The following is a 20,645-nucleotide window of genomic DNA, read 5'->3' as shown; positions in this document are numbered from 1 at the left end:
GAACATTTAGAAAACATTTTGTAAAACGTATGCCACGTGGAAAATATATGAATTGTTTTTCAATCAACCACTGACATCAGTAGCATCCAGCTCCTCTTTGTCATCAATGCTGGCCACAGTGATCTGACCCTGACTGCACATGGGGAAGTCGTAGGGGTTGCTGGTGATGAGGCACATTTCTGAGGGATTAAACAAATGTCATTTTTTCTGCTTTATATGCTGCTACCTAACAGTTAACTTTTGAATAAAAAAATAATTAATCTTGCTTTTCCAAATGCATTTCCATAATATGCAATGGAAGATATAATCTTTACCAAAAACGATTTATTCTAGAGAGAAAACTAGCCCTTTAAATATTTGAACTTCAGAAGTCATTTGTACATATTACGTCATATTCGAATAGATAAAGGCAATTCAGGACAACTTTTCATCTTAATATTAAGTACATTCTTCACACTCTTACTATTATAAAATCTCACCAATGATCTCAGGTTTGTGGTTGGTCATCATCTGGAAGAAGATGTGATAGCCTCTCTCATCGGGAAGCTGGAATGACACTCTGGACTTCTCCAGCAGATCTATAAGGCCCATTCATTAATCAAAACCTATACCGCTAATAATCTTGGTTAAGGAATCCACATGTAGAACTAGATACTTACACGTCTCAATGTCAGCACTGGATAGTTTACCGTTTGCGTGGAAATGAATTCTGATGAATTTACCCTGTTTGCAAAATAATTAGTTTTAATCATCCTCAAAAAAATACTCAAAAACTAGGGAGCATCTTCAGGGAGGAATTCATTTCATACTTACAAAACGGGAGGAGTTGTCATTTCTCACAGTCTTGGCATTACCATAGGCCTCCAGCAGGGGATTTGCTGCAATGATCTGGTCCTCCAGTGACCCCTATAATCCGACATAAAATGTTTATACCTTTTTACTGATTTATATTTGAATTCATCATGTTCTTATGTGATTTATTAATGAATTGATTCATTGATTGAATGTTTATTACTATTTTTTAAACATACTTTTATCTTTCCAGCGCCTGCATTCTTACTATCTCCTCCACCACCCACTGCGATGGTAGCAAAATACTGGATGACACGCTTGGTGTTCACAGTCTTTCCAGCACCGGATTCTCCACTGGGTGTGAAAAGAAGAATAAAGTAAATTCATTTTGACATGTTTTCAATGCATGATTCATTGTATTATATTTATGTCATATTAACAGAATCAAACTTACGTAATCAGGACAGACTGGTTCTCTCTGTCTGCAAAGAAAATTCACATTTGAATGATTACACCACCAAAACAAGGTAAGATTAGGGATTTCAAACTTTGAATTTACAAACCAGTGAGCATGAACTGAAAGGCGTTGTCAGAGACAGAGAAGATGTGGGGTGGAGCCTCCATTCGCTTCTTGCCTCTGTAGGCATTGACACACGACTGATCGTACACTGGGAGCCACTTGTAGGGGTTTACAGTGGCACAGAACAGCCCCGAGTAGGTCTGAAGGAAATCACAGAGAGTTTCAGGGTAATTTATATACTATACTATTATATATTTTATGTATTTTAATTTAGAATGTTAAATATCATACGTAGATCATCCATGCTGCATAACGCTCTGCAAGGTTATACAACACAGAGGCTTCATTGAGATGGGTCATCATGGCCATGTCCTCAATTTTGTCATACTTGGGAGGATTCATGGGATAGACATCGTCTTCCTTGACTGTCCTCTCCTGAAATATGGAAACCCATTTTTAGTTTTCTTAATAATGCATCTTTCACTTTCGCATTGTTGATACCAACAATCTAGTCCATGCCATGATCAACCTCTGCCTACCTCCTTTGTAGCCAAAACTGTGACGGTGACTTTGCCAGCATCCCTCTTAGTGATGGTACACTTGACGTACAGTTCCTTAACATCAGTGACATATGCAGCAGCCTTCGCATCAAATGGCGTGCTCTGGGCCTCAAGCCTCTCCCTCTCTGGCTTCCGGAGGTAAATGGCAGCATCGCCATAAATGGCCATTTCTGCGTCCGTACTCATGATGGAGGCTTATTTCATGAAAACAAACATACTCATTTATTTATTTTAACTGACATATATAGATGGCTTCAAGAAGGTTTTGTGATGGTGTTTGCCCACGAGATATTCATATTCTTACCGTTTCCTTCCCTCTAATCGCAGAATAAATTGTTCCTTTAAAATAAAAGTTATTATTAGTGTTATTAAGTCACATGTATAAGTAAAGGTCGATTTTTACATACTTACATCAATGTTTTGTTTTGACAACAAAACAATTAAATAAAAAATTCAGATAAGATGCAGCTATAAGACACCTCTAATGACCTCTAAAATAAGAAGAATACCTAGAAAGAAGATTACTTGGAAAAATCGTTACGAATGTAAACAACACTAGATAGTAATTTGAATAACCAAAGATCCTAAACATTATCTAAAAGACATGTGAAATAAAAATATTCTTCATTTTAAGAGGTAGATAAATAGGAATATTTTCAATGAACGCAATAAAAAAAGCATTTCTGATCCCCCATGCAATGCCCTCCCTTCCACAGCAGCTGAAGCATCAGTCTGACTTACCACCAGTTGTAATAACCTAAAAGCCCCTGCAGTCTCTCCATCTCATCTTGTGGCCTCTTATATAGAGGTGGTTCTGCAGTCCAGGCTGAAACTAAATAAGGGCAGATCTTCTTGTTCTGTTGAGCTTTGCATTTAATTTGTTCATTGGCATATACATTTCCAACAGTTACAATTCTGAAAGCAAATTAATAATTGACTTTGAAGATATATAGAATACAATATAATGTTAGCTTATTGTATTTTCTCAACGTATATTTTGTTATTCATATTTTGTTTCCTTGCAGATTGTGATCACTTATTTAACAATCACTTTCACACAATCTATAATTATATCATGTACAAACGTTGAATACGTATCCATGCCACATTGCAACTGTAAGCAAGGGTTCCTTTTTTGGCTTTGTCACAGTATTCAAACATTTATGACATTATGCCAAGGTAGACGATTCAATAGAGTTCCTTATGCCGGGGGGTATAGGGCTGCATGTGTTCATTTATTTTAATCATGACTGATTTTTTAAGTTCTTGTATACTTGTATCCACAGGTGTACAGACACTCATCTGCCGTCTCCCTATATTAATAGATATACCATGTGCATATCTGTTCCAAAACTATCTTTAGTATCATTTATTTACTTTAACAGATTAAAAGATGAAGAAGAAGTTTGAGATTCTATAAATATCCAAATTATTGTCCATATTGCAACATTGCAACTGTCACCTGATTACCACTTTTGGCATGGTTAGAGTATATCAAATTTCATGACATGATGCCAAGGAATAGTGATGAATGTATTTTTACATTTTTTTCAGATTGTGTTTCCATTCAGCTTTGCTTCAATTATTTGTTCAATCTGCAATGATTGTGCTTTTAAACTGAATACATATTCAATCTAATGTGCAAAAGTGGACCACCAAGGGAATAAGATGTTTACTTGTTTTTTGGCATATATCTATAAACATATATATATATTCAAAGGTCTATCCACAAATTAATTCTACTATGTAATCACCTTCTTATTCAATTGTATGAAAATACTTTTTATTGTACTATTGTATGTTTGATATCTTCATAATGGACAGTTGTTTATGTTACACTGTATCCTCTAGCTTGATGTCGGAGTGCTTGACCTCACATAAATACACCAGTGGCACATCGCTTGCTATTTGGCTGGCAGAAAGGATATTAAGATTGAACAGACTTTATTGGCTTGTGTAACCGGTCAAAAGCAATTATATTTATATTGGCACCCATACACATACAACATTTCCACCCATATCAAAAATTGTCTGAGATGTGTAACTTCATTGCAGATGCCAGTTGTAAATACATGTGGTCTGATTAATAAACATTGGGGGGAGAGTAAGAAGTTTTATGGGAAAGAGAATACTGTTTAGCCTCAAAAATAGTTTTGCAGGGAGTCATATTTCAAGATGTTTTAGAAGGAGGAATCCTCCCTTCAAAACAATTATAATAAAAAAAGTATACATTTTATGTATATATATACACACTGCTGAGTCTTCCTCTCAGCCATGTTTTCCGATATCTTTTGTAGGTGTTGTGATTCCTCCAAAGGATTACCTTTACCTTTAGTCTTGCTCTCTCATTGGATGAAGGTTGCTACTGTCATTGACAGTCGCTTCACATTCCAGGATTATGACTCCCAACACGTCCAGATATTTAACCTGCTAGATCACTCAGGGCTCTGCAACGCATTGTTGAGCCGCTCATATTGCATCTTTGCAGTTCACACTCCACGAACATCCTTTCCGTGATGCCAAATGCCTCCAGCTTGGGCCTTTTTTTGTGATTTCAAAATGATGTAGGTGACTGGAAAATCTGGCTAGAATTGTGTAGTGTGAACTCTAGCCTTAGGTATTTAATCCCAACCCCAAGCTCAAGTTGAACAGGTTAACTCGTTTTAAACTGCAAAGTTTTGCATTAGTTGTACATTGTGCAATGTATTACTTAAGTATCCAATGTTCACAATTAAAAAGGTCATGCACATTCCCAAGGTTTATTTCACTCCGTTGAATTTCCTTCCACAACGCCTCTTTCTTATCATCTTTACTGCAGTCATCACCCAAATACACAGATACACAAGGTCATTGTTCCTGTCTGTTTACCATTCCTAGTGTACAATTTTAATAGCTAGATATCTAATTCATATCTGCTTTGGAACTATCTTTGCTATCATTTACCGTCTTGGACAGATGAAAAGCTATTTTGGCATCTATCTATAAATACTTAAGGTTTGCATTGCAGCTGAGAGCAGAGATACCTTTTTAGACTGTTTTTTTGGCACAAGACTATATTGACTGGAACAACATGCCAAGGAATAGTGTTGCATATGCTTACATAGATTTTTAAGATTGCATTTCCATTAGTTAGTATTTTCCATTCCATTATTGAGTAATAACCAAATTCATATGAAAATACTTACCTTTACTGAAGATTGAGGATGTTTTAAAGTAATACAGATTACTTGTGAAAATTATGAGGCATATCGCTTCATATAAAAAAAAGATGTGTTTGTGTGTACATTTACATACTTCTATAAACATAGATAGTATAAATATAGTTTGATTTAGTTATTTTTGCAATCTAATAACACCTCACTAAATTGTATTGCATTTTACATTATGCCAGTACTTTTATGTCTGATCTTTGTAGCAATGAATTTGTTAGCTTGATTGAGTGCTTGACCTCAATGAAATGCAGCAATGGCACATTGCTACCTATTTGGCTGACAGATAAAGATTGAAGTTGCTTCATCACCATGTGTAGCAAGCTAAGTATAATTATCATGTCCAATTTAGTCTCGTAGTTTCAACACAATAATATTAGTCATGGCATTAATAATACTAATATAAATAATATGTTTTGTATAGATATATATGTGTTGGAATAATTCAAAAGTTCACGCTTTAAAGTATGAAGTGTGTGTTTATGTGTCTTGACGGAGCTCTTAATCTCCTTTTCAAATTCATCCGGTGACGAAAGCCAACAGTTTGCATGTCTTGTCTACCACAGCTACCCATACCAGGGCCACAGCTCTGGCCCAGAGTGCAGCCCCCTCGTGCCTGAACTTGGGCCAGCTCGGCCCATGTGTAAGTGCCGATGACCACTAAATCCATGGTGAGCAACCTGTGAACGCCAGGCACAGTCCCTGCTACACACCAGTTATAAATACATGTGGTCTGACTGATTCATGACTTTGAGAGGCGACTGAGAAGCATTATAGGAAAGAAAATACTGTTTAGCTGAGTTGCATAATCATTTGGTATTTGTTGTAGTTTTGCAGTCTCTTCACTGGTCTTCAAACTACGTCACAAAAAGACTCCTGATACAACACTTCCAAAATTGGATCCCCGCCACAGTTAGCCATCCAGGTCGTTGTTATAAAACAACAAAAAAGAGAATACAGATATTATACATTCATATACATGCATATATACACCTGGGATGGGCAACTTTCATTAAAAAGAGGGCCACAATTTTCATCATCCCCATCAGAGGGCCACATGCCTGCGCACTACAACTTATCGGATATTAGAGAGGCTACAAAAAAATTCTAAATAAGAACGAAATATTTGTATATATGTCTGTATGTTTATTGAACCAACATACATTAATTTCATATTTTCAATGCAATTTCAACATCTCGATACTCTTGTTAAACGACAGATACAACACTTTTGTTTTTACATAAATAAGAACAGCCACATAGGTGATTAGTATTTTTTTCCACTGCAGAGGGCTCACTTACATCATCATTCAATGATGGCTGCAAACTGAAAATCAGTGGCCCAACATTGAGTGCAACAACTAGCATTAGATTGACTGCATTTTTTTCCCCACTCCACTTTTAGAATTTACAAACATTTCCCACATAAGCATGCCCATCCTCACCCAGAGCAGGTAGCCTAAATCAGGCTCTCTCAATGAGATACTTGTTGTTTCGCCTGCTGGCGCACAATCGACTGAAAATCAATGTCAATCTTTGCAGATCCAATCCGCATCGGCGGAAAAAGAGTGTAATCCGTGAGAATGTTCCTCTCTTTTGACTTAATGTGCTTCATTACTGAATAACTGCTCTTACAAATGTAAGTGCTCCCAAACATGCTGTCCAAAACGTGCTTCTGGTAGCAGTCTCCAAAATGAAATCCCCCCCTCAAAGAAAAAAAATCTTTGAGGTTTTTTTTTATTTTTAATAGTTTTTATTTTTAATAAATTTAAATGTAATTTAAATTAACTATGGGCCGCACTGAGTGAGGATTCGGGCAACTGGCAACCCCGCAGGCTGCCAGTTGCCCATCCCGATATACACAATATTGAATGCAGATTTTCTATGTGTTACGATTCCTCCTCCATGTATTTCTATCGCCCCCGTCTTGCAGTCGCATTGGCTGAGGGTCTTCGCTCCTGTCATTGCGGTTGCAACACCTTTCAATCTGCAGGATTTGGACTCCCAGACAGGTCCAGATATCAAAGCTGCTCGATATCTCTTGGTTCACTGCGATGTATCGCTGCGCATATCGGATTGCTTCTTTACAGTTTTTGCCCTCTTTTGCACATGCTATGATATTCCTTTACGCTGGGCTTTTGTCTCGGATTTCAAATCTTGTCTTTCTCTGGAAATTGAGAGACTTTGAGTATTCACACCCAAATCATAAACAGGGAATACGTGGGTTAACACCAGGGATGAAAACTTTTGCATTAGTTGTGCGTTTCTCAAGTACTCCAATGTTTATAAATATATCATGCTGATGAAGAGAAACTTATTTTTAGTACACGTCAGCCAGCAAAATATTTGATTTATTATTACAGCATAATCATTGGAAAGTACAGGCAGAGACAATTGGTGATCAATATTTTAATAGGATGTCATGGTCCGCCCCTGGTATTCCCATTCACTTGCCTGCCACCCTGATCTCCCCTAATTAACCCAACCACCTTCACCTGTGCTCCCCCTATAACAGTCCTCTCCTTTCACTCAGTCCTTGCCAGATTGTCTCTTGTTTCATTCAGAGCTTTCCGCAACTCCCGATTGACTTCGTCGACTCCACTCTGCCTGTTAACAAACCCTCGCCTGTCTGACCTCCTGCCTGCCGTCCAGTCCCTGTCGGTCTGTCTGCTCCTCTGTCCCCGTCTCCTGATCCACCTGCCTGACTTCCTGTTATCGACCCTTCGCCTGCCTGACCTCCCACCCAACGTCGAGGCCCTGTCGGTCTGTCTGCTCTCCAGTTCCTGTCTCCCGATATGATGCCATATGCCTCCAACTTGGGTCTTGTTCTCATCTCATCTCATCTCATCTTCATCCATTATCCGGGGTCGGGTCGCGGGGGGAGCAGCTCAAGCAGGGGGCCCCAGACTTCCCTTTCCCGGGCCACATTGACCAGCTCTGAAGGGGGGATCCCGAGGCGTTCCCAGGCCAGTGTTGAGTTATAATCTCTCCACCTAGTCCTGGGTCTTCCCCGAGGTCTCCTCCCCACTGGACGTGCCTGAAACACCTCCCAAGGGAGGCGCCCAGTGGGCATCCTTACCAGATGCCCGGACCACCTCAGCTGACTCCTTTCTAAGTAAAGGAGCAGCGGCTCTAATCCGAGTTCCTCACGGATGGCTGAGCTTCTCTCCCTATCCCTAAGGGAGACACCGGCCACCCTTATGAGAAAACTCATCTCGGCCGCTCGTACCCGCGATCTCGTCCTTTCGGTCATCACCCAACCCTCATGACCATAGGTGAGGATAGGAACAAAGATCGATCAATACCGCCCTCGCTGCTCCGATTCTCCGGCCAATCTCACGCTCCATCGTACCCTCACTCGCGAACAAGACCCCGAGGTACTTGAAGTCCTTCACTTGGGCTAAGGACTCATTTCCTACCTGGAGTAAGCAATCCACCGGTTTCCTGCTAAGAGTCATGGCCTTATTTAATATAATTTGTGTTTGAAATTGTAAATAATTATACTTGAAGAAAATACTTTTGTTTTGGGTTAGGTCTGTGGGTCTTGTTCTGTGTTTTACAAATGGTGTATGACACTGGAAAATCTGGCTAGAAGTGTGTATTGTGAAATCTACACACATATCTTCACAACACTTTTTTTTCAACGCCCACATGCAGCGATACCACGCAAGCTTATTGTTTCCGTCCGTTTACCATTCTTTATTTACAATTTTAAAAGCGAGATATCATTTTCATATTTGTTGTAAGCTATATTCACTATCAATTATCTTCTTTGATAGATAAAAAAAATGCTTGGCCAACTGTCTATAAATAATTCAGGTTCACATTGCAGCTGAGACCAGAAATACCTTTTTGGACTGGTTTCTTGGCATCTGACGAAATATTGGAATATGGTTGCACATACATAAATAGTTGTAAGATTGCATTTCATTAGGTTAGTAATAACCAAATTTCCTTTGAAAATACTTTCTTTGAGTTAAAGTTTTTGGGCTTTTTAAGTACTACAGTTTATATCTAGGAGAATATCATGTTTACTTGTGCTATTTATAATGCATCACATCGCTTCATATTAAAAATATATATATATGTTTGCGTGTGTATATATACATATATATACATATATTTATATATATATATATATATATATATATATATATATTTAACAATTATTCGCTGAAGGCAAAGTGAATAATTGTTTTCGTTAGGGCTGTCAAGCGATTAAAAAAATAATCTAATTAATTACAGGCTCTGTGATTAATTCATCTAAATTAATCGCATACTTACATTTTTTAATTATGGCAGACGAGTGATTCAATGAATAATATACATAATATACTTTAAAGTTCAATGCCACTTTTATTTAAAACATGTCTTTCATTAACATACGGTGCATTTTAAGATCAAATTAATAACATTTCCATCTCACTCAAGATTCAATTTATCTCAGTCGAGTGTGCCTTGACCAGGCTGCCTGCTAGCGCCAGCTTCAGGGGCTGTGGCAGCTCATACCTGCGAGTTTGCAGCCAAATGTTTTGCGTTGACAGACCCGGCGCCATACACAGATTTGCGGGGGGGGCTTGCATAGCCTAATATTTAATGCATATTTAAATTTTCTACATCTCCCAGTCCTCACCCTCAATATAACACATTACGTAGCCTATCTTCCACATGGAATTCGGAAAACTGAGATATCTGTAGCACTTGTGTTGGACCAGTTAAAGCCACATTTATAATATTTCTAGATCCTTGCGTTGTGTAATAAGGTAGGCACTTTGCATTGCTTAACTTCTTCCTTCACTACATTGATATCCATAAGCCTGAAAGCATTTTTATGTTAAACCTTTCGGCCTACATCCGATGACCTATGAGTTCAGCTCTAGTAAGGGTAAGCCCTGTTTTTAGAACTGGGCAGAGGAAGTAAAGCCAAACAAATAGCTACACATTACAAGGTGAAAAGTTTATATATAGTTTATTGTATGCCATTCGAAATTGTGTCACATTGACTTGTACAATGTGCAATATTTCCAATGGGAAGGAATTATTCAGCACTGTCCTTTCCCTTAGAGAAATAAAAAACAAATGAATGAATTAGATATATTGTGACATATGAATTAGATATATTGTGATTTTTAAAGTAAATATTCATTTGTTGATTCTCTGATGTTTGCGCAATAATCTGAACAGTACTTTGCCATCCAATTACCTTGCCACCATCACGGCTCTTGGCCCTCAGCTTGTTGACCTGAGTCTCAGCGATGTCAGCACGTTCCTCAGCCTCCTCCAGCTCATGTTGAACCTTCCTGCACTTAGACAGGTAAGAGTTGGCCTGCTCCTCCTGTTGAAACATTCATATTTTGTTTAAATAATTTATACTTGATGCAATAACCAGATTTTGTTAAGTAATTCTACTTACTGCTTCCTCAGACTGCCTCTTGTAAGCCTTCACCTTCAGCTGCAGCTTATCAACAAGATCCTGGAGTCTGGCACCATTCTTCTTATCTTCCTCAGTCTGGTCCACATTTGAAAGTGAAAAATCAACATCATGTGGCCTTTATATATGATCAAAATGCTAATGCAGTAGAAACATGTTTGGAGATTTAAGTTGGACATACCTGGTAGGTCAGTTCCTTTACTCTCCTCTCGTATTTGCGGACACCTTTTACAGCATCTGCTCCTCGTCTCTGTTCATTATCAACCTCTGCCTCCAGATCACGAACCTTTAAAAGTGAGTAAAAGTGAATGAATTAATCTTGTCCTTACATTGGACGCAAACTTTTTAAAATGCATTCTGATTATCATCTTACTCTGGCCTCCAGTTTCTGGAGCTGCTTCTTGCCACCCTTCATGGCCAAGTTCTCAGCCTCATCCAGGCGGTGCTGCAGGTCTTTCACTGTGACCTCCAGGTTCTTCTTCATCCTCTCAAGGTGAGAACTAGTATCCTGCTCTTTCTTAAGCTCCTCAGCCATCATGGCAGCCTACAAGGTCAAGTAATATATTCATTAAGAGTTCCATTAAGTTTTCATAACATCGACAAACAAACTAGTGTGGACCTACATCAGTGATGGCTTTCTTGGCCTTCTCTTCAGCATTCCTGGCTTCCTGGACGGTGTCGTCCACCTCACCCTGGACTTGGACCAAGTCAGACTCAAGCTTCTTCTTTGCGTTCAACAGGCTTGTGTTCTGAAACATATCATTATACAATTTCTATCAAAACAAATATGTGTTCTTGTATTCAAATGATAGGCTTGGAATGTTTGTTTACTTGAGAGTGCAGCAGTCCAACACGCTCGCTGGTGTCCACCAGCTCTTGCTCAGCCACTTTGCGGCCTCTCTCTGTCTGTTCCAGAGCTGCCCTCAGCTCCTCAATTTCAGCCACCATGAGACCGTTCCTACGGTCCACCATGGCAGCCTGCTCCTTCAGGTCTTCTGCAGCTCTGACTGCATCATCAAGATGCAGTTGGGCATCCTAATATTATACAGAAAACACATATCAGAAAACATCCCTAACAAGATAGCTACATGACATGTTTTACATGCGCCATACATTAGGTTGTGTCATACCTTCAGTTGTCCCTGAACATTCCTCAGCTGCTTTTGGGCCTCAGCAGCCTGGCGGTTGGCATGGCTCAACTGGATCTCCATCTCGTTCAGATCACCCTCCATCTTCTTCTTGATTCTCAGGGCATCATTCCTGCTCCTAACCTCAGAGTCCAGCGTGCTCTGCATGGAGTCAGTGACCCTCTGACTGTTCCTCTTGATCTGCTCCATCTCCTCATCCTTCTCAGCCAGCTTCCTGTCAACCTCACCCTTAATCTGGTTCAGCTCCAGCTGGACACGCAGAATCTTGGACTCTTCATGCTCCAGAGTTCCCTGATGTAGGTCAAAGATGTTTTAGGCAGATGTATTAAAAACTTGATAGAACGTTTTATAATTATGGTTGCTTATTTCGTCATGCTCACCTCAGCTTCCTCAAGGGCTGTCTGGATCTCAGACTTCTCAGTCTCCACCTGCTTCTTGGATTTCTCCAGCTCATGGATGCTCTTTCCAGTCTCACCAATTTGTTCAGTCAAATCGGAAATCTCCTCTGTAGAGTAATGTTATGTGTTTAGGTATGGTATATTTTTCTTATCCACAGACTAGTGCTGTAAACATCACAGAGCATAATCTCACGTTGGAGGTTCTTGTTTTCACGCTTCAGGGTCTCCAGCTGATCCAGAGTTTCCTCATAGGAGTTCTTCATCTTGAAAAGCTCAGTGCTGAGAGAACGAGCCTCTTTCTGCGTTCCTTCAAGCTCTGCCTGGCCCTCCTCATATTTCTGCTTCCAGTCGGCCAAAACCTGTAGAAAATTGTTGTTTAGCAATGTTTAGCACTTGACGAGAGATCGGGATAATCAAGATTAAACTATAGTTTTAAATCAATGTGTACAAACCTTGTCAAAGTTCCTCTGCTTCTTGTCTAGGTTGGCAGCCAGTCCATTGGCCCTCTCCACATCAACCATGAGGTCTTCCACTTCACCCTGGAGTCTCTGTTTGGTCTTCTCCAGAGAGGCACACTTTGAGTTCACAGCCTCAATCTGTTCTTCAGCCTCCTGAAGACGTTGGGCAAGCTTTTTCCTGTTAATGAATTATAGCATTGCTTAATTGGTCTACATTCATCAAATTGTATGTGTTATTTAGCGAAAGTATTAAATGTTTAACTCACTTGGACTCCTCAAGCTCCTCAGTGCGCTGGATAGCATCAGTTTCATACTTGCTCCTCCACTGAGCCACCTCACTGTTGGCCTTGGACATTCCACGCTGCAGCTCAGCCTTGGCCTCCTGCTCCTCCTCAAACTGCTCCCTCAGAAGGTCACAGTCATGGCGGGCTGATTGCACACCATGTGCGAGAGCATTCTTGGCCTACAAAAGGGGAAAGAGAGCATGTCAATCCAAGATATTTTTTTATCTTTGTACCCTGAAACTTTTAAGAATAATACTACCTTACCTTTACTTCCTCCTCATTTTGCCTCTTCAGCTCCTCAATCTGTTGAGTATAAGCCTGCTTGCCTCTGGTCAGCTGGGAGACAAGAGCTTCCTTCTCCTCAAGCTGACGACCAAACTCACCTAGTTGGAAGAGAAATATAAAAAAAATGTAAAATTTGTGAAACATGAAATGTATGTTAAATTATGTTCCCAAAATAGTCTTTCAAATGAGTGAATGGAAGAACTATCAACCGTTTTCTGTCAGTAGTCTTGCTCTCTGAGCACTGATGTCATTGATCTGGCGAGCATTCTCATCACTCTTAGCCTTGATTTCACTCAGTTGGTCCTCAAGGGTACGGCAGATCTTCTCCAGATTTCCCTGATGATAAAGATTTTATCAATTTGAAATCATGTTAATTTATTAATATTTACGTACTTATTTTCTATATTATTTTTTATTACTTCTTAATTCAATGAAGGCATTTAAGAATAACTTACCTTGGCTTTGGAAACAGCTTCCATGTTGCTGGAGAGGTCATCAATCTCCATCTTGTACTCGCTCTTCTCCTTCTCAAGCTTCTGCTTGACACGCTGGAGGTTGTCAATCTGCTCTCCCAGCTCTGCTACACTGTCAGCCTGCTTCTTACGCAGAGCAGCAGCAGTGGCTTCATGCTGCAGGGTGGACTCCTCAAGGTCACGACGCAGCTTCTGGAACTCAGCCTCACGCTTCTTGTTCATCTCAATCTGAGCAGAAGTGGCTCCACCAGCCTCCTCAAGCCTCTCACTGATCTCTTCAAGTTCCCTGGAGAGATCAGCTCTCTGCTTCTCAACCTTGGCACGAGCAGCACGCTCAGCCTCAATCTCTTCCTCTAGCTCCTCGATACGAGCCTAAATAATGGGCAAATATTGGGATTAATATCCAAACATATGATTTCAGAAATCAATAAAAAACGTCATTAAGAGAAATTTCTGGTATTCCCAACCTGAAGCTCTTTGATCTTCTTCTGAAGTTGAGCACCCAGGGACTGCTCATCCTCAATTTTGCTCAGTAGCTGGCTGGTTTCAAAGTCCTTCCTGTGAATAATTAATTTAAACAATGGTCAGCTCAATTTAATCAGAAGGAATATGGAGTTCATCCTTTTGTGGTTCAGAAAATATATATGTTACTTCTTGAGTTTCTCGTCAGACTGTTGTTTGTCATTCTCAAGATCCATGACAGATTCCTGAGCCAGTTTCAGATCACCCTCAAGTTTTCTCTTGGATCTCTCAAGGTCCATACGGAGCTTCTTCTCTTGCTCCAGAGAACCTTCAAGCTGGATGTCAATAATTTAAAATTAGGGTTAATTCAAAACGATCGAATGGATTAATAAAAATTCACTTCGTGCTCAAAGCTCAATGGGATTTTATATACTCACATCATCCACTTGCTGTTCAAGCTTGGTCTTAGCCTTGGTCAGAGTGTTGACTTTGTCTTCCTCTGCCTGCAGGTCATCAAGAGTCTGCTGATGTGACTCTTGGAGGGCTTTCTTCTCCTTTGTCAGCTTAGCGACACTCTCATCCTGAGAGGCCATCTCCTCAGTCAGGTTCTTCACCTGAACAAAACAAAATCATGTGTCATACTTCCTCATTAATGACTGAACTCTACTGATGATGGTTTGGACAATGTTGAGGATGTTGGTATTGTGCTAAAATATGTACAAACCTTGTTCTCAGTGGCATGTTTCTCCTTCTCCACTTTGGCCAAGGTAAGCTCCAGGTCATCAATGTCCTTCTTGAGCTCAGAGCATTCATCCTCCAGTTTTCTCTTCTTGGCAGTCAGCTCAGCATTCATTTCCTCTTCATCTTCCAGTCTTTCAGTCGTCTCCTTGAGTTTGGCCTCCAGCTGGATCTTACCTTTGATAAGTCCTTCACACCTCTCTTCAGCATCATTCAGATTCTCTCCTTCCTGTATAATATTTAGATAGGTAGAACATATCATATCACATGTATATTAATGTTTGCACAAGTGAACACAAAATATGATGTTTACTTACAGAAGCCACTTGCAGCGCAAGATCATTCTTCTCCTGCAGGAGAGAAACCATCTTCTGCTCAAGTTCCTTCTTCTTGGCCAGGGCAGCTGCTAGGTCTATCTTCATCTTTTCATAGTTATCCTTCATATTGGCAAGCTCCTTCTCGGTTTCAGCACTCTTCAGAAGAGGCTTGATCTTGTAGTACACCTTCATCCATGGCCAGTGTTTGACATTCATGAATGAGCGGATGTTGTACTGAATAGTGAAGATGGCTTCCCTATAAAAATAAACAAACCATCCTATTGGGGTTGCACTCAGGGGCCAGAAACCTGTTTGAATTTTGAGCATTATGTTTTAAAACATACCTCCTCTCCGTCATCTTCACATACTCCTTTCTCATGACATAACCTCTGCATGCAGACTGAATCATTCCGACCAGAGCTGCAAGCTTCTCATCTCGCAACTCCTCAAGAGTACCCAGAAGACCAGCTTTAAAGAACACCTTAATGTAAGAACAGATATTTGTCAGCCAGTAATTTTCAATAAAGTATAAACATCGTTTTTAACAACAATAAACAGACCTTGGTGTGTCCAAATTTGTACTCATCGTGAGGCACATCAATGGACCCAAGCAGTTTCTCAGAAGCCTTCTTGTTGTCAATAAACTGGCCCTCAGGAATGACACTGGCATTCAGTACTTTGTACCTAAAGAAGACCATTGTAATGTGTTTAACATTAATTAAAAATTTCAAAGGCATTTGTAAAGTTGTCCTTGAATAATCATTTAGTTAATACCTCTGCTTGAAGTCAGCATAGAGGATTCTGCTAGGGAAGCCCTTTCTGCAGATTCTGATGCCCTCCAGTACACCGTTACACCTCAGCTGGTGGATAACCAGGAAGTTCTCCATGAGACCTTTGACATAGGTGAGAAATACATTGTGAATATAATTAGTTTGGTTTAGCAGTGACTAACTAAGTGCTCACTGTACCTGGAGTCTTTGACTCATTGGGAATCAGGCAACGGACAAAGTGAGGATGGGTGCTCCTCAAGTTGGTCATCAGTTTGCCCAAGTTCTCCTAAAGACTCAACACAGAATAAAATATGAAACATGTACAAATGAACTGATAAAGAACAAATTCAGAAAATACATGTGACATTTGGTACCAAATTACATATATTTTTACATTAGTTTGCTAGTTTTCCCTTACCCTGAATTGTGAAGACACAGTCTGCATGGAGCCACCCTTCTTCTTGCCTCCCTTCTTTGCACCCCCAGTCTCTGTTTTAAATTATTGGTAATTAGTAAAAGAAATATATATATATACGTTTTTATTGATAAAATGTAGGCAATAAATGGATTAAATGAATGGGTATTTTAATATAATGTATCAACAGTTATAAACTACGGTTACACTCTGAACATGTACCTTCAACTACAGGTGGGTACAGGACGGGCAGCAGTTTGTTTGAGGACTTCTGGTACAGCTGCACAACAGAGTCATTCAGGGGATCCTTGTTCTTGTCCAGCCAGCCAGTGATGTTGTAGTCCACAGTACCAGCATAGTGCACCATGGCGAAATGGGCCTCGGCCTTGCCCTTTGCAGGCTTTGGTTTCTCAAATGCTTTGGTCTTGCCAAGATGCTGGTCATACAGCTTGTTCTTGAAGGTAGTGTCTGAGGCCTTGGGGAACATGCACTCCTCTTCAAGGATTGAGAAGATGCCCATTGGCTTAAGAGAAAAAAGGACATATTCAAAAGAGGACAAATTTTGAAAAGTACCTTTTTAGCGACACATAGAATAATGATATATTGTTATATTACTCAGGTATACCTTCTCAATGAGCTCAATACAGGCAGCCAAGTCCATGCCGAAGTCAATGAACTCCCAGATGATGCCCTCCTTCTTGTACTCCTCTTGCTCCAAGACGAACATGTGGTGGTTGAAGAACTGTTGCAGTTTCTCATTGGTGAAGTTGATGCACAGCTGCTCCATGCTGTTGTACTATTAGGGGACATTTAATAAACCAACTGTTACAAGTTTTCAATAATTGAATGGTACTATTCTGTCTGAATGAAGGAAATGCTAGGAAGCGATGCGGCCACATTATGTAACAACTTACATCAAAAATCTCAAAACCAGCAATGTCCAGCACACCAATGTAGAATTGTCTTGCTTGCTTGGTGTCCAGCATCGTGTTGATACGGATGACCATCCACAAGAACATCCTCTCATAGATAGACTTGGCCAGGGCACTCACTGAGTTGTTGACCTGAAAATACATTTTCATCAAAAATCCTCAAAAATATTAATCTGATATTAGACAATGCATCATGTTTTGACAATTTGTACCATATTTCATGAACACATTGTGTTTTTCTTACCTGAGGTACAGTCTGTCCCTTGGTGACATACTCATTTCCGACCTTCACTCTTGGGTAGCAAAGAGCCTTGAGCATATCAGCAGAGTTCAGACCCAGTAGATAGGAAATCTTGTCGGCCTCTACAAAGGTAACATGAAAAATGTGTTTTTATTCAGTATAATAATTACTCCAATGTAATACAAGCAAATATGCATCAATATAACTTGTAGTTCACTGATGAATTCATGTTAATCGTTACCTTCATTGCCATCAGGCTCAGCCTGCTCCTCACGCTGCTTCTGCTTGAACTTCATGTTACCGTGGTGAAGCACAGCACCAGTGAACTTGTAGATGCCCATCTTGTCCTCATTAGTGAAGCCCAAAATATCAATAGCAGTCTGTGTGAAAACAAGGCTAATGTTACACATAATTCAGAAAGTAAATATAGCGTGGAGAATATATGTGTGTTCAAAACAACTACTGACATCAGTAGCATCCAGCTCCTCTTTGTCATCAATGCTGGCCACAGTGATCTGACCTTGACTGCACATGGGGAAGTCGTAGGGGTTTGTCGTGATGAGAGTCATTTCTGAGGGATTAAATAAAGGTATATTCTCCTCAAATTGTATCAATGTCTCTTGTTCGCTCTACCAGCTAACAGAACACTTCCAAATCAAAGATTGAAACTCTTTCTTTGCACTTGCATGCTTTAAGTGGTTACAAACGTTGCAATGAGAGATATAAACGTTACCAGCAACCATTTAATTCTAGAATGAAAAGCACACTCCTTCACAAAGTTAAATACATTTAAAAATAATTATAATTAAAAAAAGTTTTAATAACAATGCATCTTTACATGATACATATGCTTCACTATTAAACAACCTCACCAATGATCTCAGGTTTGTGGTTGGTCATCATCTGGTAGAAGATGTGATAGCCTCTCTCATCAGGAAGCTGGAATGTCACTCTGGACTTCTCCAACAGGTCTAAAAGGCCCATTCGATAAACAAAACTACCACATCCACTAATTATCATAGTTAATTCAAATTTAGAATGAGATACTTACACGTCTCAATGTCAGCACTGGACAGTTTACCAGTTGCGTGAAAATGAATTCTGATGAATTTACCCTGTTTGGAAATAATTAGTTTAAGCATCCTAAAAACATCAATTCAATCTAAGGAGCTTCCTCAGGGAGGAATTCTAACGTCATACTTACAAAACGGGAGGAGTTGTCATTTCTCACAGTCTTGGCATTACCATAGGCCTCCAGCAGGGGATTGGCTGCAATAATCTGGTCCTCAAGTGACCCCTATAATCAAAAGATAAAATATGAATACCTTTTTATTGAATCATATTTATATTCTTCATGTTCTTATTATGTGATTTCTTTATGTATTGATTCATTGATTTACTGTTCATTTTTAAACACACCTTTATCTTTCCAGCGCCTTCATCCTTCTTCTTCTCTCCACCCACTGAGATGGTAGCAAAGTATTGGATGACACGCTTGGTGTTCACAGTTTTTCCAGCACCGGATTCTCCACTGGGTATGAAAAGAAGAATAAAGTAAGTTAATTCTGACATGTTTTCCAATGTAGGAATCGTTGTAGTATATTTATATAATGTGGACAGAATCAAACTTACGTGATCAGGACAGACTGGTTCTCTCTATCTGTAAAACAAATGTATCAAACATTGCATGAGTATGCTTCTAATTAATAAAATTAGGGAATTGAAACTTTGAATTTACAAACCAGTGAGCATGAACTGAAAGGCGTTGTCAGAGACAGAGAAGATGTGGGGTGGAGCCTCCATACGCTTCTTGCCTCTGTAGGCATTGACAACCTCCTGATCGTACACTGGGAGCCACTTGTAGGGGTTTACAGTGGCACAGAACAGCCCAGAGTAGGTCTGAAGGAATTCACAGAGAGATGAATAGTGATTGATATAATATATTATTATATATTGTATATATTATTTATTTTCATTTAGAATGTTAAGTATCTTACGTAGATCATCCATGCTGCATAACGCTCTGCAAGGTTATACAACACAGAGGCTTCATTGAGATGAGTCATCATGGCCATGTCCTCAATTTTGTCGTACTTGGGAGGGTTCATGGGTGTGACATCGTCCTCCTTGACTGTTCTCTCCTAAAATATGGAAATCCTTTTTTAGTTTTCTTACGAGTGCATCTATTGCAACTTTCCCTTTCGTACTGTTGATTCCAACAGATTAGCCTCTGCCATGATCAACCACTGCCTACCTCCTTTGTAGCCAAAACGGTGACGGTGACTTTGCCACCCTCCCTCTTATTGATGGTACACTTTACGTACAGTTCCTTAACATCAGTGACATATGCAGCAGCCTTTGCATCGAATGGCGCGCTCTGGGCCGCAATCCTCTCCTTCTCTGGCTTCCGGAGGTAAATGGCAGCCTTGCCGTAAGCGGCCATCTCTGCGTCCGTACTCATGATGGAGGCTTATTTCATGAAAAAAAAAAAATATATATTATACATAATATCATATATAATAATATTATAATATTATAAACATATTTTAAGCTGTTTGGAGAAGTTTGAGATGATAATGTTGAGATGATATTTAATTATTCTTACCGTCTTCTTTCCTTCAACTGTAGAAGAAAGTGTTCCTTCAAAAAAAGTTAGTCATTATGTTAATGAGTCACTTGTAAAAGTCACAGTCTAACTTTCACAATTTACTGACTTCAAAATGTTTATTCTGTATTTTGAGTAGAAATTTGCAGACAAAACGGAAATTGATTGTGTATACTTTATAACCTAATAGATGTATCTCTTCCATTGACATTTTATCATCTGAAAACAACTATACTAATATCAAATACAAATCTTAAATAACCTTCATAGAATTAAATAAAAGTAGATAAGAGTTAATGCATAAAAAACGTAACCTTACAGGAAACAACTACATGCAAATGTGCATTCTAATGGTTTCTTAAACTAAAATATAGGTAAGTATCTTTCAAGTAAAATAAATAAATAAGGTAAAGAAGAATTAGGTAGGTAAGAGCAATTGAAATACAGGAAAATAACCTCCAAGAAAACATGCTTGAAAGATTCTCCACTCTAATGCAGTGGTCTCCCCTACACAGCAGCTGATGCCTCTGTCTTACTTACCACCAGTTGTAATAACCTGAACTCCCCTGCAGACTATCCATCTCATCTTCTAGCCTCTTATATATAG

At 39.4% G+C, this 20,645-nt stretch overlaps 2 protein-coding genes and 1 long non-coding RNA gene across 3 annotated transcripts in view; 1 reads left to right on the top strand and 2 right to left on the bottom strand.

The window, feature by feature from the left end:
- The window catches only part of LOC132455087 (myosin heavy chain, fast skeletal muscle-like), a 9,948-nt gene extending 7,737 nt beyond the window's left edge, over positions 1-2,211 (bottom strand). Inside the window, exons 1-10 of the mRNA XM_060048802.1 lie at positions 2,177-2,211; positions 1,852-2,066; positions 1,604-1,747; positions 1,356-1,512; positions 1,247-1,274; positions 1,032-1,146; positions 814-906; positions 660-723; positions 480-578; positions 76-179 (exon numbers count right to left, since the gene is read on the bottom strand). Coding sequence (XP_059904785.1) covers positions 76-179; positions 480-578; positions 660-723; positions 814-906; positions 1,032-1,146; positions 1,247-1,274; positions 1,356-1,512; positions 1,604-1,747; positions 1,852-2,058 — 1,011 coding nt within the window. The 5' untranslated portion in view covers positions 2,059-2,066; positions 2,177-2,211. The remainder of the gene's footprint in view (positions 1-75; positions 180-479; positions 579-659; positions 724-813; positions 907-1,031; positions 1,147-1,246; positions 1,275-1,355; positions 1,513-1,603; positions 1,748-1,851; positions 2,067-2,176) is intronic.
- The window catches only part of LOC132455090 (uncharacterized), a 17,944-nt gene extending 6,895 nt beyond the window's left edge, over positions 1-11,049 (top strand). The window contains exon 2 of the long non-coding RNA XR_009525067.1: positions 10,985-11,049. This is a non-coding gene — a long non-coding RNA (uncharacterized LOC132455090). The remainder of the gene's footprint in view (positions 1-10,984) is intronic.
- Positions 10,034-20,645, bottom strand: LOC132455077 (myosin heavy chain, fast skeletal muscle-like). Its single transcript, XM_060048787.1, has 41 exons — positions 20,579-20,645; positions 20,039-20,073; positions 19,688-19,902; positions 19,431-19,574; positions 19,176-19,332; positions 19,066-19,093; positions 18,853-18,964; positions 18,638-18,730; positions 18,485-18,548; positions 18,306-18,404; positions 17,901-18,004; positions 17,675-17,813; positions 17,437-17,555; positions 17,175-17,324; positions 16,886-17,056; positions 16,483-16,783; positions 16,264-16,334; positions 16,044-16,131; positions 15,850-15,967; positions 15,636-15,759; positions 15,420-15,556; positions 15,076-15,331; positions 14,745-14,987; positions 14,458-14,634; positions 14,210-14,355; positions 14,026-14,116; positions 13,541-13,930; positions 13,295-13,421; positions 13,065-13,183; positions 12,783-12,979; positions 12,511-12,694; positions 12,252-12,417; positions 12,041-12,165; positions 11,643-11,951; positions 11,344-11,547; positions 11,136-11,261; positions 10,886-11,056; positions 10,694-10,798; positions 10,495-10,590; positions 10,285-10,416; positions 10,034-10,140 (listed from the first exon to the last, which is right to left on the bottom strand). Exons 3-41 carry the CDS (start codon positions 19,892-19,894, stop codon positions 10,120-10,122), a joined length of 5,811 nt encoding a protein of 1,936 aa, XP_059904770.1. The 5' UTR covers positions 19,895-19,902; positions 20,039-20,073; positions 20,579-20,645; the 3' UTR covers positions 10,034-10,119.

Source organism: Gadus macrocephalus, chromosome 4, assembly GCF_031168955.1.
Source record: "Gadus macrocephalus chromosome 4, ASM3116895v1".
Lineage (NCBI taxonomy): Eukaryota > Metazoa > Chordata > Actinopteri > Gadiformes > Gadidae > Gadus > Gadus macrocephalus.
This window is presented reverse-complemented; position numbering and strand designations above follow the sequence as displayed.

What these genes read in the sequence shown, in the direction of transcription:
- LOC132455077 (XM_060048787.1), bottom strand. Translation starts at nt 19,894, where the DNA reads ATGAGTACGGACGCAGAGATGGCCGCTTACGGCAAGGCTGCCATTTAC. An exon ending in ATGACAACTCCTCCCGTTTT is followed by an intron (nt 18,549 to 18,637) that starts GTAAGTATGACG and finishes ATTTCCAAACAG; the next exon opens with GGTAAATTCATCAGAATTCA. An exon ending in GTATTGAGCTCATTGAGAAG is followed by an intron (nt 16,784 to 16,885) that starts GTATACCTGAGT and finishes TTTTCTCTTAAG; the next exon opens with CCAATGGGCATCTTCTCAAT.